This window comes from Dermacentor silvarum, chromosome 3 (assembly GCF_013339745.2).
Source record: "Dermacentor silvarum isolate Dsil-2018 chromosome 3, BIME_Dsil_1.4, whole genome shotgun sequence".
Taxonomy (NCBI): Eukaryota; Metazoa; Arthropoda; class Arachnida; order Ixodida; family Ixodidae; genus Dermacentor; species Dermacentor silvarum.
The window spans coordinates 179,935,752-179,955,242 of record NC_051156.1 but is presented as its reverse complement, the minus strand read 5'-3'; the positions used below and the strand labels follow the sequence as shown (position 1 = coordinate 179,955,242).

At 48.7% G+C, this 19,491-nt stretch overlaps 1 protein-coding gene and 1 non-coding gene across 2 annotated transcripts; one reads left to right on the top strand and one right to left on the bottom strand.

Annotated features, from left to right (window-relative positions):
- Positions 1–5,955: 5,955 nt before the first annotated feature.
- Positions 5,956–6,147, bottom strand: LOC119447012 (U2 spliceosomal RNA). Its single transcript, XR_005190905.1, has one exon. It is a non-coding gene; the product is annotated as a U2 spliceosomal RNA (small nuclear RNA).
- Positions 6,148–6,516: 369 nt separating this feature from the next.
- LOC119446157 (DNA oxidative demethylase ALKBH2-like) lies at positions 6,517–11,204 on the top strand. Its single transcript, XM_037710513.2, is given in 4 exon segments — positions 6,517–6,950; positions 6,953–7,080; positions 7,181–7,323; positions 9,485–11,204. Coding segments are annotated over 4 exon segments (768 nt in total). The 5' UTR covers positions 6,517–6,754; the 3' UTR covers positions 9,786–11,204.
- Positions 11,205–19,491: the final 8,287 nt, after the last annotated feature.

Genomic DNA, 19,491 nt, shown 5'->3' with positions numbered 1-19,491 from the left:
AATGTCGCCAAGACGCTACGGTGCTTTAATGCGGCTTCGAGTCTGCACACCGTGCATCCGTAGTCCATTTCACACATTTGCATTGTGCTTATTTTTCAGAAAGAGCAGAGACGTACCGTACCGTACCTTGAACTTACTTAAATTAATCCAGTTTGTCCGCAACGGCTGTCGTGCGCGCGCGCATCAAGGCTCCCAACTAGTTGCGTTTCCTCGACTTCGCACGTCGCTTTCCCTCTCCCCCCGCCCCCTTGTGTGGGAGTTGCGTGCGAAGAGTACCAAGAGTTTCGTGGTTGCGTCAGTTCTACCCATTCTCTGCCTCATCTCCCCCACTCCTCTCTACCATTCTATATACCTCCCCTCTGGACGGTTGCACGTTAGGAGAAAGGTAAGCACTGCAGTTTCTGCAGTGCTTTTGCGGGAGATCACGGATAACTACAGCCACGGCAGCGGCCGTGCTACAGCCGTCAAGAGGGTATACTATGGCGACGCCCAGGGAGCTCCAGAGGGCATTGTGCACATTCGACGCTGTGCAAAAGTCCAAGCGAGTTTCTCACGTCGCCTATCCTCCCTGCCACGCTCCTGATATGTATATACACGCTCTGAACCACCCCCCGACGCTGCGTGCAAGAAAACAGCAGTAGCAGCGCAAAAGTATAGAAGGAAGAAGCAAAGAAACCAACACTGATGAAACACAGAGGAGACTTCGCAAAAGCAACGATATGCCTTTGTCAGCGCATAATAGTTGTGTAAAGACGAGTACAGGGTAATTATGTTCAAAGCACATGATTAACCTACACACTTCAAACTTTCAGTACGTGTCACCCCTAGAGTGGCCCGTATTTCTCGAAAATATGAAATTTGTATCGTGTTTAGTCATCTCAGACAAGCGGAGAAACCTTTCATATAACGCCTCTAAACGGGCCCAAACGCCCGCCGTGGTGGCTTAGCGGCTATGGTGTTGCGCTACCAAGCACGAGGTCTCGGTATCAAATCCCGGCCGCAGTGTCGACGCTGGCGGCGTTTTGCCCGCGTTCGTACCGAACGCGCGCGGCGTTTGTGACAGTTGCCGGTGCCTCTGGCGACGGCTCGGACGTTTTCGACGAGATCAGAAAGGGAGTAGTAGTGATTTTATTGCGATAGCAATTATATGGACACTTGAACCGGATTTCTGCCGTCGGCGTCGCGTCGTCGCCGTCGCCGTGAGGTTCCCTATAGATAAAATCTTCGCCGCGCGCCGTATGCCCGAGAGGAAGCGTGCGGGGACGCGCGCTATCACGGAGAGCGAAGGCACTCAATCTCCCACGCGCAAGCAAGGAAGCAGGAAGCCAGCGCCGGAGGGAGCAATGGGGGGGGGGGGGGGGGGCGCACTTCTCTGCCAACAACCGCGCTCGTCGCTCGCTCGCACCGTCTCTTATCTCCACGCGGCTCTGACCTTTAAGCGCCGGCGCATTCAGTTTCCGTTGAAGCGATAGACCGCACGTACCTTCGCCCGCTGCGGCGTATGCTTGCTGCCAGCGTTTTGACAGTCGTTGTCTGCAGTCATTCAGTGTGATCTCTTCGTGTTTGTGCGCGCTCACACCACGCTTGTTCATTCAGTTCGTAATAGTCGGGCCACATTTTCCAACGCACGCTACACACGCAATGCTGCCCGGATCGGCAGTGCAGCGCTACAGGTGTGTCCCTTCGCACGCGCGCTGCCCACGGGAAGCGCTTCTCATCAACACCACCGTTTCACACGCGCCTTCTCGTGGTCATCGAGTCTCTCTTCATGTCGGTCTACTTACGCCGCAGCACACCTGCTTACTTAATCAGCTCATGTTTACTACAATTCATATTGCTACCAAAGCCGCTCACCTTACTTCGTATGACATTGCTGTGTTGCTATCGCATTCATTGCTTCGCCCTTAGGGCGAAACAGTGACATTTTTTATTGAAGAAGAAAGTGACGCTTATTTCTGCTGTCCAATAGGGAGCACGGCGCAGCGTCAGGGGAAGGGGTCGTCTTGCTCCGGCGGCGGCGGCGTGGGTGTCGTATCTCGAAAGCGATCTGCGAGGTGAAAAAAGGGCGCGCGCGCGCGCTTCCTCTTCAAAGCGATTTGCGACGTGAACAATGTTCAACTAGAGCCGGTAACTTCGTATGCGCCGTGTTTTCGACGTTTAGTTCGCTTTGAAGCGAGAGGCGGCATGAAGGTCATTTCGCTCGCGGTTATTGACCCTTTTCGCGGAGCAGTTTGCTCTAGAGGAACGAGATGGCGCTTTTTGCGGCACGCATAGAATGCGCATGAATACGAAACTATTACTGCTTCTGCTCTGCTACTATGCGATCAGCTGTCGGAAATGCAAACTGGGTGTTCGCTAATGCACTGTGCTCAATTCAGGCTACAAAATGTGTAACGATAAAGGGAAGACATGTGCGGTAGTTCGCTGCAAAAATAGTGGTTCATATATTAAGGAATGGAATCAACCTGTGTCGCCGATGCTACGTAAAGGCTGCCTGTGTTGCCGCCCTTCGTGATGCACGGCTTTCAACGAGGATCAAAAAAGATAATTCATCCGCCAGCGCTGTATAGCTAACCTCCAAAGAAAGGTCTTCAACTCCGGAACGTCGGCACTTAAGAGGGAGTACCGCTTGTTACAAAAGGAAGTAGCGCCACTGACTAGTATAGTAAGCTTCTCGCACGTTATTTACACACATCCTCGCCGACTTGCACGCAAACTTACGCCCACCCTATCGCCAACGTATCAATAACAAGTGAATGGGCGCACACTTGAACCAATGTGTCGAAGCATGAGTGACGGCAACTACACCGGCAAGACGCGTATGTTTGAAGCTGAACGTTTCGTGACGGTCCGCAGAGTAAGCGAGGGACTAGCGATAATACGTATTTGCCATAAGCTACTGCAACGTAGAGAACATTTACATTCCAAGCTTTGTGCGCTGGAAGAACAAATCTATCGCAGCACAGCACACCCGCGAGCGATTAGGCTGAAAATAAACAATCAGACAGCGGCCACACCGAGGAACCGAGGAACTTTGCTGAATCAGAAACATGACAAGCCACTGCTTCAAAATGTTTGCCAAATAAAGAATGAACAGCACACTGATCCCGATTTAATTTATAAGCGGGACGTTTGGACAGCTTGGAATATATTTCTAGTCCCGCTTTTAGTACAAGCACCGTATAAACTGATCGCGCTGTTTGGACAAGGCGTCATGCGCTCTGAAAGCACTTACATGTCCTCTAAAGCTGTGGCCTAAGCTTCGTGTCGTCCACACAGTCACCGCCTACGATATGCGTCGAAACGGAGGTTTGCTGCGCCCCACCGGCGTCACGCGCTTGCATTGTAATCGCGGAGGCAACGGAGGCAGCTGAGGCAAGCAATGGACGCGTCACCACGGAATCAAACATGGCAGCGCCCACGGGAGCGCCACGAAAAGCGTCAATAGCTGCGCCTCCTTACTCCAGCGTTCTGACAGCGAGTTTCCGCGGTCATCGAGCGAGATGCGTTCATGTTTACCTGTTCGCGCGTGACACCGCGCTTGTCTATTTAGTTAGTAGGCGAATGTTTACAAGTTTATACGGCCCATTAAACTACTATCCTTGCTTCGTATAGCTCTCTACTAATTTGCTATCGCAATCGAAGCTTCGCCTTTCGGGTGAAACTGCGACATTTTCTTTAATACACCAGGGAATATGTATGGGCTGGAGCGCTGATGGCAGACATATCCAAATCATGACCGGCAAATTTCGCCATGACTTCCACTGAGTGAAGACGTATAATACCGTGTGATTTGCTACAGCTTCGCTGGTCATCCGCCTTCAGAGGGTGGAATGGCTCCTCATTTTCTTCCTGCTTCCCTCTTAAACTTACACGTACAGGCTCCTTATATAAACAGGCAGAGCGGAAGAGGGACTATATAGCCAAGTTAGCACAGAGTAACAGACACGCACGCTCGCATACATGGAGAAAAAGCGAAGATGCAATGATAGATACCGCTTTGTTCTCCCTTTTGTGTTTGTTTCGGCGTTAAGTGGTTGACTAAGTATACGGACAGTCAATCTCTCCCTCTATTTCCCGCTCTCTTGGCTCAATCCGACCGAAGGGGATCAGCGAGCATGGGCGGCAAGCATGCACACGTCTAATGTCAATGACAGAGAGATGAACAGAGAGAGTTTGGGGCTGACGTCAATGTTTATGTCACCATGAATAAATTGAAACGAAAACTTTAGTCGTGCTAGTTTTGCTCTACTTTGCAGTGTTAATAAACCAGCTCTCTTTAATAATTTAGTCAATGAAACAGTTAATTTGTATTTATTAAAACATAACCTTATTGCCTTCCTCTGCATCCCTTCCATTCTTGCAATGAGTTATTTTGTGTACGGAAACCAAACAATATTGGCCTGCTCCAGCACTGTTCGAACAAGCATTTTCTAGGCCAGCAAATTTTATCTGGGGGCGCAAGACGAAGGTGTCTTCTCAGAAAGAAGAGTCGGTTTAGTGGTCAGCATGTACATTGGTTTCCACTTCAGGTTATTTTGTTAACATGGCTTTCCCATCGGAGAGCGTATGTTAAAGTGACACCTAAATATTTACGCTGAAAGGCACAAGTGAGAGGTGTGTCATTAATAATGTAAGTAAACTCAGATATCTGTTTCTTTCTTACTGTTAGCGTTACAGATTTTTCGGCATTTCGAGTCATCTGCCACTCCTGACACCAAGAAAAGGCAGAATTTTGTATATGGTGATTATCACTGTGATTAATTTCGCGGTACGAAATACAATAGTCAGCGAATAGTCGGATGTTACCACGTAATCGGGAAGGCAAATCTTTTATGTATATTAAAAAATGTCACAGTTTCGCCCTAAGGGCGAAGCAATGAATGCGATAGCAACACAGCAATGCCATACGATGTAAGGTGAGCGGCTTTGGTAGCAATATGAATTGTAGTAAACATGAGCTGATTAAGTAAGCAGGTGTGCTGCGCCGTAAGTAGACCGACATGAAGAGAGACTCGATGACCACGAGAAGGCGCCTGTGAAACGGTGGTGTTGATGAGAAGCGCTTCCCGTGGGCAGCGCGTGCGAAGGGACACACCTGTAGCGCTGCACTGCCGATCCGGGCAGCATTGCATGTGTAGCGTGCGTTGGAAAATGTGGCCCGACTATTGCTAACTGAATGAACAAGTGTGGTGTGAGCGCGCACAAACAAACATGAATAGATCACACTGAATGACTGCAGACAACGACTGTCAAAACGCTGGCAGCAAGCATACGCCGCAGCGGCGAAGGTACGTGCGGTCTATCGCTTCACCGGAAACTGAGCGGCGCATAAAGGTCAGAGCCGTGTGGGGATAAGCGACGGTGCGAGCGAGCGACGAGCGCGGTTGCTGGCAGAGTAAAAGTGCGCCCCCCCCCCCCCCCCCCCCCCAGCTCCCTCCGGCGCTGGCTTCCCGCTTCCTTGCTTGCGCGTGGGAGATTGAGTGCGTTCGCTCTCAGTGATAGCGCGCGTCCCCGCACGCTTCCGCTCGGGCATACGGCGCGCGGCGAAGATTTTATCTATAGGGAACCTGACGGCGACGGCGACTGCAGAAATCCGGTTTAAGTGTCCATATAAATTGCTATCGCAATAAAATAAACCTGGGTCCAAAACACTGCCTTGGCGCACTCCCGATGCAACAGGTGCTAAATTAGAAGCTTCGTTATGAATATACAGGAATTGTGAGCGGTATAGATCGGCACAGTGACTCATGAGTGCACTCACTCACACTCATTTCAAAAGGGGTGAGTGCGTGAGTGAGTGCGTGACCAGAGAGTGTGAGTGGAGGTGAGTGGCGTGGGAAAAATTATGGCGAGTGTTCTCCACGCTGCCGACCTATGGCTGAGTGTGTTCTTCGAACAGCGAAGACAGTCCACGTAGCGTAGAAGTGTGTAATAATTCTGCTTTTGGATTTCGAAATGTGGGCTGTACCCGGCTTTAGTGCAATACCAGGACAACCCGTGGCACTGGAGAGGCAAGCCCCTTCCTAGCACCGCATTACAAAAATACAGTTAATATCACAAGGCCCATAATAGGACCGTATCAGATATTAAGCTGATAAGAACAGATACTACGGATGATCTTAGCCCAAGAGGCCGAGAAGCGATGCCTGTAAGCATGTGCCGATGTGACCTGATTCAAGCTAGCCTACCATAAGGAGCCGGTGAATTATGAGAAATAACAACATTTTTTAGATAACACGGCAAAGTTTACTGCAATAATGTTTCTTTCCTACATTAATAATCAGTACGAAGATAACTTTTATTTTAAAATTTTAACATATTTTACAAATAACGTTTCAAATTTTAAACAACGCTCTACATGCCATCACTATGCACGCGCTTGATGTGGACAGGAGTCCTGGGGTGGCGAAAACCCACGGTGATTGGTGCTCGGGTTTGTGGCGCCACCCTGTGGCTAAAATGATAACTTAGGGGTCTTGCTATGGTCACGTGGGTTTGTTTTCATAGCGGGAATCCCGGAATGGGACCGCGCTAACCACGACGCCATGGGTTCACGGGCTGCAGTGTAGGCTATGGCTTAGACTTCCGTGCTATTAACTTACTATTTTGTAGAATTACTTGCTCTTGTAGTTGCAGACGCAGCAGACCCAGTGTCAGGTTTAACCGGATGTATGTTAGCAATTCGCTGCCCCGAACCTAACATTCGCGGTTCACCGGTGTGCTCGTAAGTTGTGCATATCCTGCTGAAACGATGTCCATCAGCGACGAAACACCTAAAAACGGCAAAATATCAGGCACGCCAGGAAGCCGGGTCGCCGCAGGGAAATCTAGTGAGCCAGATGACGATACCGTATCACCCGTCCGCTCCGAATTATTAAGCGATGTTCGAATGAATCCCGAGCCCCTGGTCATGAGAAAAATCAGGCGCGAAGGCCTTGACCTAGACTACATAAATTTTTCGGAAAAACTACGGCAGACTATGTTTTTCGAAGGCTGGAGTCTGAAGTCGAATACTTCACGGGAGACCTGCTCAAGATCAGAGTCTATGGCAAGTGGCGAACGATACCGCGAAAACAAGTGAGTCTGCAATAAATGTATCAACTTATATACAGGCAGTTATTTTTTATTATATTTACCACATTTTGGCGCCATGCTGGCTTTTGTCGTATCTTTTTAGGTATCCTACGGTGATAAAGGAATGTCCTACGCGTTTTCTGGCACCCGGCTGCCTGCCAAACCATGGACTCCTCTTCTTCGGCATTTGAGGGATCTTGTTGCCAATCAAACTGGCCACCATTACAATTTCGTTCTCGTCAACAGGTGGGGAGGACTACGTTGACATATCTGGAATTTGGCTTGTCTGAACACTGTTGTGAAATATACATACGTTTCCATTATTCCGTAGCAATAGAACATCTGAATGGCAATTCAAATTCGTGTATATACCCAGTTTTATGTTCGTGCTATATATAACGAAGAAATGCTATTTAAATATACAACAGAGTGCCATGTTTCGTCCTCTCCGTCGTTTTGTGTGCAGTGTTTGCACTACGCATTATAGAAAATAAGCAGACTTGTAATAGATTGTCTAAGTGCAACTTGTGTATAACTATGTAGCACCAAGTGAAACTTTAGTTGTATAATGTAGCGCAAGGGCACAACCACAAACAGACACATTGACACACATCACAGGCGCTTGTGTCTGTGTGTCTTTCTTTGTGGTTGCGCCGTTGGCGCTACAGTATGTCGCTAAACAAGCACCAATTAGCCCAACAATATGCCCTGCAAGTGAAAATTGCCCTTGCCAAGTACCACATCAAACTGATGTGGCAAGACAAAAGAGGGCACTTAGCTAGTTGAAACTGCAGTCTGCATAAGGCCGCGGCAGCCACATTTCAATGGGGGTGAAATGCAAGAATGCTCATGTACCGTGCATTGGGTGTACATTGAAGAACCCCCGGTGGTCATAATTAAACCGGAGTTCCTCACTATGGCATGCCTCAGAATCAAATCATGGTTTTGACACTTAAAACCCCAGAATTAAATTTTTTTTAACTGAGTGCATATTACCTTGAAGAAGTAGTAAACATAAAATAATAGTTTTGTTTGAGTCAGAAAAGGAGCACTGCACCACAAACGAGAAGGTGCAAGCAGTGCCGTTTGTGGTGTGCCGGGCTGCAACTACTTGCTGCAAGGTTCAAGGGTGCAATACACCGCGCCGGTGCCTTGTCTTGCACCCCGTGCAATTGAGAACAGGGGTGCAGGGTGCACCACTGTATCTCAGACAATCGAGGGCCTAGGTGCAGCGCACCATAAATAGGTGCAGATGGTTCAAAGAAAATTGGTTGAATCGAATAGACCTAATGCTGGTTTCGTGCAGTCACCAGGCATGATTTCTCAACCTTTTGTCGTATATACCTTGGCATAGTGCGATACAACCACATCCTTTGGTCACAATGTGCAACTGGTCAAGAGAATTAAGGGATCAGCAATGGTTAAACGAGGGGTGTCTCTGGAGCCAACATTTGGGCAAGGGTTCAGTCACCTTCGCCAGTCCCCTTTTCGAAATGTAGGTTCCAAAGAGATCCCTTGTGACAATTGCTGATCACTTCAAGTCTCCATTTCCTGCGTAACTTTTGGTCAATACTTTGTTTTTCTCATTGTTCGTGTCTTTATGTATCACGGCTCAATTTCGCACTGCTATTGGGATTTCACATGCCTGGTGCCTGTAAAATATGTTGCAGCACTTGTGACTGGCTGTGCTATATATGCTAGGAAGTGATCACAAGAGAATTCACAGATTCTTTATAAAGGTGTCACATGGTGTGCTCCACTGATTCATCTGGAGCAGGAGGTTTTCCTCTGCAGTTGCAAAATATGTAGTAGTAGACTCATCAACATCGAGAAGGTTCCCGTGTACCACTGGTCATTTTACAATGACTCACTCCGTGGCGGTATGCTCTGTTGTTTTGTTCCACTGTTGGGCATGGATATAGGTAGAGTTTCAACGGAGCATCATTTTGCTTTTGCCGGTGCATTTGCTTGCTTTTTGCAATTTAGATAAATATCGGCAACACCTGGACTTTCGCATAATGGCTATAATTCATGTTGGAGTGAGGCTGTGTTATTGTGTATGAAATTTCCCTGAGAAGAGAGAGCAAGCGAGAGAGGAAAGGCAGGGAGGTTAACCAGAAGTCAGTTTCCGGTTTGCAACCCTACACTGGGGTGGGGATTGCCCTGAGAAGGTTTTCAATAAAACTATTTCCTCAGCAAGAATTAAGCACCATTTTTGAAGCGGGTCATATATGACAGCTTCTGTGACGATCCACATTTGTGTGGCTTCTTAAGATCACCCAGTAAAATTCATCAATAGCTTTGTTTTTTGTTTTTTTACTTGGCAGCTTTCTTTTCACTATACAGCCTGATTCCATGTGTGACATGTAACAAACTATATGTTTTCTTTTCTCTAAATATTTTACAGGTACAAGGATGGTTCCGATCACATTGGTGAGCATAGAGATGATGAGAAAGACCTTGACCATGCTGCACCTATTGCATCATTGTCGTTTGGGCAACCTCGGGACTTTGTACTGAAGCATGGAGATGCAAGGCGCAAAGTGCGCCACGTGGAACCTGTGAAGATATGCCTAGAACATGGAAGCCTGTTGTTGATGAACCCACCTACAAATCGGTACTGGTATCATTCGCTCCCACCTCGTAAGGCAGCGGCTGGACCTCGTGTGAACCTTACCTTTCGTCGACTGCATACACCAAGTAGTTAGCAAGCATAGACAGAAAGTGAGCTGGCTGACATTGCAACTTCGTCTTTTACAGAGTTCCTATAATTACCAAATTGATACCAACACTATTCCAGTTCAGGTGGTGCAGAACAGGTGCACAGGAATCGCCATAGCTTTGGCTACTCAATAAATGCTACACTAGAGCTTTTCTTGCAGTTGTCACAGAGATGAAAGTATAAATTTATTCTGAATTCAAAGGACCTCAAAGGATCAGTTGCATAGCATGAAACGGCAGTGGCTGGTATTAAAACTTATGTAGGCCGAGCTTTGGTGTTGTGTCCAAAGTGTTGAGACAAAAGATAGCTGTGCTTTTTATTTTGAAGAATTCAGTTAAACAAGTAGGTGTGCTGATTGATAAGCATGTTGCATATCAAAAGCCCTGCATGTAGCCTTTGCTTTATGTCACCCTCTCACTTGTTTGCATCCTTGTCTCGGAATTTAAATGCTTGGTACATAGTGTATGTGGTGTCTCAAACATGCTCTTGGGTCAAAGGAAAGACAACACAGTAGTGCAAACAATCAAAAGGGTATTTATTATGCCTTTTATACACCAGTGTCAGTTAGTCAAATCACAATGAATGGAACATGCTGATGGGCGCTGACGAATCAAGGAAGTTCGATTCACCGCAACAGAATATTGAGCGAATATGTTTGCCTCATTCAAATCATTTGCATGTGCAGCCACATGAACAGTGGTGCTTTTGAATGATTGTGTTTGGCCGTCCCGGTTCCCTGCTTTGAAGCCTTTCGTGGTCCTGCGAAGCGTGCCAACGAGTGTGTGACACGTCCGCTCACGCCCCCGCCCCAAGACCAGAAGAAGGTCACTCATTGCCAATGTGCTTGATTGTACACGCTGTCAGGTGGCGCTAGCATCGAAACATAGCGCCATTTCTCGCACTGCTGTGCTACTACTGGTGGCACACGTGCAACACAGCGAAGCCGGATTCCAGGAGATGTGAGAGCCATGCAGAGAAAACAACATCAGGGGTTGCGAGAGAGTCGAGTGTCCCCACATGTACTACCTGCCACTGTCCGCAGAAAATAGTGTTACAGCAATGGCGGTGGAGCAGCACCCATGGCAAAACATGTAAATCTGACTTGAACTTTTAAACTGTTGTCTGGTGTCGCAAAACCAACATTTAGAGATAAGCCGGAACCATTGCCACAGCTGGCAGATGATGTGCGATGTCACTGTGCTTACTTCTTTTAGTTCTTAAAGCGAAGCTTTCTCTACCTACCTCACCAGGGTTTAGCATTGGACGAAGTGTTAATCGCTGGGTTTCTCACCTCAATGATTCAGTGAGAGGAAGTCTGATAGACTTTATGGGGGATTGTTCTGCTGCAATGGCCAGTTCTGCACAAGATAGTGAGCACTCTGCTAGCTGACAATGAAGATACAAGTTTAACACCCAAAAAATAAGCCCATGTAGCTGCGCCTTATTCCATTCGGAAATACATTTCTGGACTCCAATTCTACAGTTTCAGTGGGACAAAACTGGCTACAGTATGGATGTCATGCTTATTGCAGTTTTCTTTGTGGCATTGGAAGGTTTAGTTTCTGTAGTCGGTGTTGGCGTCTGTCTCACGTTTCTCTGCAATTGCTGCTGTCATGGATGAGGATGGTTGTGGGATGTATTTGTAAAATGTAAAATGTGTTGTGCATGATGGCAGAACAGACCGCTTTGCATCTCTTATTGGGAATGCAACACAGCCACCGGAAGGGAATGGATGTGCCATCTGCATACTCTGGAATCGTACCGAGATGGTGAACTTCGCCAGTTACCCCTTGCTTGAGCCTCCCGAGGTAGTTTTTCAAAGCCAGGCTCGCCAGATTGAGACAATTGCTGAACCACCTCACGCCAGCTGACATACACCCCCTAGAGTTCACACTTGGCCTCACTCCTACAGCTAAACTTCATTGTGACTGTCAGACTCTGTGGAACTGAACTCACCCGCTACTGACCCTGCCGCCAACTGAACACAGCCCTCCACCTCGTCGTTCCTGAACAACATCACAAGTGCCAAGCACAAGGTGCCCAGATGATGCCAACTTCGGACAGCACCAGCTTGGCTCACCATCACTGTGCCAACCAAACGCTGACGAGAACGGCCACTGCCCTCATTGTCCATCTTTGACCTCAAAAAGGCCTTCTGCCCACAACATGGCCTCAACTTCAGTGAGTGGCCACCCCACAACATTGAAATAGCAGCACTCCGGCCAGCCCTTACTCTTCTTCAAGCAACTATCCGCATACTGGAAGAACAAAACATTGCAATGGTCAGCATGCCAGATTACCCGCCGAGGTGGCTCAGTCAGCTAAGGCGTTGTGCTGCTGAGCACGAGATCGCGGGATCGAATCCCGGCCGCGGCGGCCGCATTTCGATGGAGGCGAAATGCAAAAACGCCCGTGTGCTTGCGTTGTAGTGCACGTTAAAGAACCCCAGGTGGTCAAAATTAATCCGGAGCCCTCCACTACGGCGTGCCTCATAATCAGAACTGGTTTTGGCACGTAAAACCCCAGAAGGAAGAAGGACAGAAGGAAGCATGCCAGATTATGACACCACCGCAGCACTCCAATAGATCAAGTCCCTCATTCTCGGTGGCAAAGGATACAAGCCTATGTTGGAGCTCCCCATACCTCCTGCAAAGACATCTACTTTGGTTTTCACCCACGCCTCTTCTTGACAATCTTCGCTCACTCTCAGCATCTATCATACAAAATGGAATCACCAACAATGTCTGAACGTTTATGGCTAACTTTCGTACATACTCAAATGAAGGGAAACCCTCATCACATTCTCCCGACTCGAAATACCGTTATATATTTACTACTGTGAAGCTGAATACCGTTGTCACCTGTACTTACCATGCCGGCAAGTGTGTAACATGTCTCCCATCACGCTGCTGTATGCCCCACCCTGGATCAACCACACTGTGCAACCTGTGTACTCTCATCTCCGTCAGTCACCCACAAGTGCATTCTCCAGTGCGTCCACTGTGGTGGCCAGCATCCAGCCACGGATACACGCTGCCAAATATGCAAGTGCAGGCCATACAACTAGCACCGCTTGCTCCTTGACCAGGGCAAGATAGTGGCACTCCAGCCCTCCTCGCCAAAGGGGCTGTAGAACATCAGTGACCAGGACTCCCCCCATGCAATCGGAGTCGCTGCTGCCACTTTGCCTGATGAGCCTGCGTTTCTAAAGAGTGCCACCTGTCTCAACTGTAGCCGTGCTAGAGGTTGCAATGCTTTACAGGCACGCAGCGGTTCCAGAGGGTGCTCTCAGCCTCACAGCCGCTTCCGTCCTTGCAACCAGCCACTCTTGGACAAGCATCATGCTTCCAGTTGCAGTCCTCCCTCAGCACCGGAATCCTCGGATGCTGAAGTCAGCACCTACACCTACTTCATCTATGGGACGCACGACGGGTCTTCACCTAGAGATGAAAGCGACAAAACAACCATAAACTGTGACTTTGCATACCACCATCATCACAGAAGCAGCTGCAGCACATGCTGCTTCTCTCACAGCCAACAATTGGCATACCATTTGCAATTGTTTCAACTTAAACACTCCCAAGACCTGATCACTCCTATGAGCCCTGCACAAATCAAACAATGCGTAAACAACATCTGCCCGCTTCTGCACGAGGCATAACTTGATGATCCAACTATCCTCGCAATACCTTCAACAACGCTGCATTGCCACAGGCATGAGACCCAAGTACAACACAGACTACCCAAATGATCACACCATACCTCTCGACGAGTCCATTACAGAAGCCAAAGTGCATGCGGCTCTTCGCATCATTCAACACACCATGACTACCGGCACAGATGGCATTGTATACAAGCTTCTTTGAAATCTCGACGATCAAGCTATCAAACAACTCACTGCCTTCTACAGTAGAACCTTGGTGATACGAATCTCGCGGGGTCGCGTGAAATGTTCGTATCACCTGAAATTCGTATCATCAAAACACACACAAAATCAAGAGAAAATGAATTCATTTTTCCCAGAAAAAATTCCTAATAGTGGAACCCTGCTGATACCTCTCGCGCTGCTGCGTTTTCCCGGCTGCTACGTCGCGTTTTCGCGGTCCTGACCTAACTCCTACATCGACTTCCAACAAGCGACCGGCATGTTGCATCAAGCGACTGGCACGTTGCAACAAGCGGCCGGCACGTTGCAACAAGCGGCCGGCACATTGCCCATACGGCGCGGCCGCCGCATCACATGGCCGTATCTTGAAAGCGATCTACAATGTGCACAAAGTGCGAGCCCGCACGCACCCCGCCTCATCTTCAAAACGATCTGTGATGTTGAAAAAGTGCGCCTAGTGCCGGATAGCTTAGTATGCGCTGTGCTGTGCTTTTGACGTTTAGTTCGCATTGAAGCGAGAGACAGCCGCTGCTGCCGCGCTATCGGCGCGCGGGCAAGCGGTTAGTCACGCTTCGCCAGTTGCACTGCGCCAGCCGAGATGCCATCCCTAAAGTCCGCCATCCCGCTTCAAGGCGTGTGTTGGCGAAGCGGTGTGGGCGCATTTCTTTCTTCGCGCGCGATGCATTGGGGGTTGACGGTGCCGTCGCCCCCGACGAGCGAATGGGTCAGGAGGCATTTCGGCGCCGGGGCACGTCAGAAGCCACCGGTAGCGTTGGCTGCGCCTGTGCGCCCTCGTTTTCAGCAATGTGTCGTAGCGTACGCGCGCGCGTTACGTCAGACTATCATCTCGCGGGGTCGCGTGAAATGTTCGTATCACCTGAAATTCGTATCATCAAAACACACACAAAATCAAGAGAAAATGAATTCATTTTTCCCAGAAAAAATTCCTAATAGTGGAACCCTGCTGATACCTCTCGCGCTGCTGCGTTTTCCCGGCTGCTACGTCGCGTTTTCGCGGTCCTGACCTAACTCCTACATCGACTTCCATGTTGCCCATTGACTTCCAGTTGCCCTTCATACGTCGCCGATCTGTAATTTTCCTGTATCTTACGTTGCATTTGAATGAGGTGATCATGTATATTTAACGGTGCAGCCAGCTTGTACGTTGCACAAAGTCACCAGTGCGTTGCAACAAGCGACCGGCATGTTGCATCAAGCGACTGGCACGTTGCAACAAGCGGCCGGCACGTTGCAACAAGCGGCCGGCACATTGCCCATACGGCGCGGCCGCCGCATCACATGGCCGTATCTTGAAAGCGATCTACAATGTGCACAAAGTGCGAGCCCGCACGCACCCCGCCTCATCTTCAAAACGATCTGTGATGTTGAAAAAGTGCGCCTAGTGCCGGATAGCTTAGTATGCGCTGTGCTGTGCTTTTGACGTTTAGTTCGCATTGAAGCGAGAGACAGCCGCTGCTGCCGCGCTATCGGCGCGCGGGCAAGCGGTTAGTCACGCTTCGCCAGTTGCACTGCGCCAGCCGAGATGCCATCCCTAAAGTCCGCCATCCCGCTTCAAGGCGTGTGTTGGCGAAGCGGTGTGGGCGCATTTCTTTCTTCGCGCGCGATGCATTGGGGGTTGACGGTGCCGTCGCCCCCGACGAGCGAATGGGTCAGGAGGCATTTCGGCGCCGGGGCACGTCAGAAGCCACCGGTAGCGTTGGCTGCGCCTGTGCGCCCTCATTTTCAGCAATGTGTCGTAGCGTACGCGCGCGCGTTACGTCAGACTATAAACGGCCCTTTATTTCAGCGTTGTCATTGAGCGAGATGGGTTCGTGTTTACCTGTGCACGCGTGACACCGTAATGCTATGCGTAAAAATTTATACGGCTGATAAAACTACTACCCTTACTTCATGCAGCTGTTTACTAATTTGCTATCACAATCGTTGCTTTACCGTCGTAGCCACTGCAGCGGTTCTCGTTGTCTTTCTCTCTGGTCAAAGCATCAGCTAGGCTGTGATGTGGTCCGGCCCACTCGACGTGGGGACCAATGAGAGATTACACAGCCGCATGACGTGGCCGGTTGCTTGGCGACTATGGATCCCGCCCAGATCCCGCTCTGTCGGCTTGTCTGTGCCGGTCGCTCCGCTGGCTCAGCCGCTGCCACCGCCGTCGCTGTTGCTCACGCGTTCGTATGATCCGCAGTGGCGCGGCAATGCGTTCGTAACAGCCGATATTTTTTTCGTATTGAGAGCAATGTATTTCGGCCGGGGAATGTTACGAATTCGTATCACACCGAAATTCGTACCAGCCGTGATCGTATCACCGGGGTTTTACTGTATAATGAACACTGGATTGCAGTAACCCTACTGCAAAAGTGGGACCATGCGGACATCATTCTCATACCCAAACCAGGGAACTGCTTACATGCAACAATCATTGGTCCATTTTGCTGGAAACTCTTTGAACATGTCATCCTTCACTGTCTCCATTCACGTCTCGAAGTCATGCACTTCTTCCCCGACGCACTGTTTCGCTACAGGCCACACCCTTCCATGCACGATATGCTCCTCCAACTGAAACAAAAAGTGGTTGACAATTCCAGTGCTGCTCAAACATGTCATCCTTGCGCTTGATCTAAAGGGCACTTTCAAAAATGTTTCTCATGACCTCATCCTTAAAAAAGTGGCCTCCTCCTACTGTGGCTCACTCATACACAATTACATTTGCACATTCCTTTCTGACAACACAGCCACCAATGGACTTAGCAACCTCTGATCCAATCCCATCTGTCCCACTGGAAAAGACACACCACAAGGCTCAGTCCTCTCTTCAACATGGCCATGGCCAAGCCCCCACAACTTTTCCAGAAAATTCCCCACATGCAACATGCCCTGTATGCTGATATTGTGACACTCTGGATCAACCAGGGCTCAGGTGAACAAATGCAAGATGAGTTCCAAACCGCTACAGACACAGCTTAAGCCTATATCTCGGCAGGGGGCTTCTTGTACAGGTGCCCACAAAATAACTCGGAACGCCAGATCGGTGGCCGCTCGTCAGCGGAGCGCATCCGTTAAAAAATACAGTCTTGGTCTGCGCGTGCGTGGCATCTTTAGCAAGCAAGCCTCGCTCCCTAGTGCATCTAGATAGGCGTTGCCTTGCATCAAAAAACTTGTGGTTTGTCCCTCTTAGCACTGCGACAACACATCTGAGGGGAGGGGGGATCGGGGCCTGTAAGCTACAGCGTGTTCGCACGCTATGCAGCTTAATCTCTAAACGCACGCGTAATTCTTGTGGCGTATTTTGCATTCATTCCAAGAAAGTCATGCTTTCTGAATAGCTTGTGTGGATGGAATCCGTGAGTGTTTATAACTGAGTGGTGCTCTACTTTTAATTATAACCTAATGTCTTGCATATCTAAGTTAATTATTTCGCCTAAAGAAACTATGAATTCATAGCCTATCTTCATGTGGGCGACGCCACGGCTCCCCTGTAGTAGCACTGTAGCGCTCTTTTCAACCAGATTATTGTGTTGTGCGATATATTTCAGTCCTTGTGCAGTTATAGTCCGAGCCACATTTACTACTTGAGAATAAGATCAGAACTTTGTAACACGACGGCTCCTTTAACAGGGATGACTGTGTGCAGTAATAAAAGTTTTCCAAATGACAGACGGAGTATTCCAACACGCCAATTTCATGCACAGGAATTAATTTTATGCATGCGGCACTGTAATAAAGGTCTCTTCAATGCTTGGCAGTCACAATGAACATAGCATAGTGCACTATTTATTTACAAAATCTGGCCGCTTCGCTGCAGTTTTAGTAGGGAGTACTTGAACATTTGATCGCTTGTCTGCCTTGGTTGGCGCACACATTCAATTTTTTGTTCAGTGTGGTGATACGTTAACCAGGCTGTGTGAGTTAAATGCGTATGAAAAAAAAAAAAAAAAACGTTCAGTGGGGTCCCATATCAATTGCTTAGACGACTTTGACGGCGAAAGCTTTAATGCATTGACGTCATTTCATTTGCAATTGTTTGCTTATGTTGGTTAATTAATTAAATCACTATTAATTTGTCATAATTCGGTTGAATTACTTACTTGCTGTTACGGAGTCTTTAATGGATCCTAATTAGTATGTACTACCACGGCCACTCAATGAAACGCACAAGGTGTGGCCTGCCACGTCGCACGGCGAAGTATGGGGGGAGCTGTGCAGTGAAGGTTGACACTTGCCGCAGCTGTTTTAGGGGTAGCGCTACTGCTGCAGGACTGCTCTCCCTCCGGGAAGGCGCCGCGGGACAGATTTCGCGTCTTGCTTGCACGCGTTTTGTCTGCACACGTGGTAGTATAAATGTGTCGAGGTCCCTGTCGTATTGCATGTGGCCCTATCCCGCGTAACAGTTGCGTGCCGCTGTGTGTTACTAATGCAAGAAAAGAACCATTAATCCGGTACCCTGAGTTTCCGAACGACGTAGAACGCCGTAAAGCATGGCTGAAAAACATTTCGCCACAGGGGGACAGGTGGCAAAGGAAGCATTTGTGAGTCGAGGGACATGTTCTTAATTGGTGTGTTGGCTTCACTTCACCAACGGCCACACCGTGGAACTGTGTAAGGTGTTTCTAAGCAAATTGTTACAGCCGCTACTGGCGAACTGGACCGGGGACCTGAATGCAACTGTGGAGTGGTTAAAACTCGCCTACAATTAAGCCTCCGTCACAGAAGGTAGTACGATTTTAAAGCTGTTGAACAAGCCACTTTTCCGTGGCTTCACATCGTGTAAATAAAGAAAATAACAATTGGCACAGCCTCCCTCGATCTTTTTTTCTTTTCACCATTGCAATTGCTCTATTCTCGCTGAACAACTTTTTTTCAATGCATCGTCTTTACATAAATATGCCACACGCCGGCAATGTGGCTGAATGTACAATTCACTATGAACTGCTACCTACCCCATTTTTCTTGAAGGGTGAAACTAGAGTGTCCTAGATTGAGGGAGTGGGTCCAACGAGGGCTCTGCGCTGAGGCATTTTTTATTTAAAATGCAGGTGGTGCCCCCGTCACTTTCTCCCAAATGAGCAGCCCCGCTCGCCGGCCAGATGCTTGTCGCGTCGGAGACCCTACTGCAGCTGCATGGAGCTTTGACAGGCGAATACTCGGTGGTGGTAACACTGATATCATTCCCCACTGATCCCACAATAAAATGTAAAAAGAGCGGCGGAAAGAACGGAAACGACGCAACAACGACGGTGCATCAAGCAAACGACAGCTACTGAGCCAGCGAGCTCGCCTCAGCCAATGAGCGCTGCCGAAACAGCCGGAGCCAACGTTTATTAACCGGAGATTCAGAATAAGGCGACGGCAGCGCCGCCACATTTTCCGCGTTTCTTCCTTCACCCTCGGCGCTTGCTAAGGCGTCCGCTGGACCCACTCCCCCATTCTAGTACACTCTAGTGAAACTAAAGAAATCTAGCAGAAAATAGTTATACAAACCTATGTTATTATGCATGCAATTGTAAGAAGCTTCATATGACGTTTTTTTTTTTTTTTTAACCAGCAAACAAGCACGTCAAGCGAGGCAAGTAAATAAGCACACTCAACAAAAGCACCCACTGTATCAGCAGTACTGCCTCTCGATAAGGAACTTGCCAGTTCTCTTGAACAATGGTCATAAGGCTCGAAACCAGCGGCAGAAGTGCGCCGTCCTGGCCTATGTGAGCCTATTAGCGGCCCAATACAGACTCCTGGGTATATTGATATCCTTGCAGGCAGCGTTGATATTTTATTTTATATTTTGGAAACA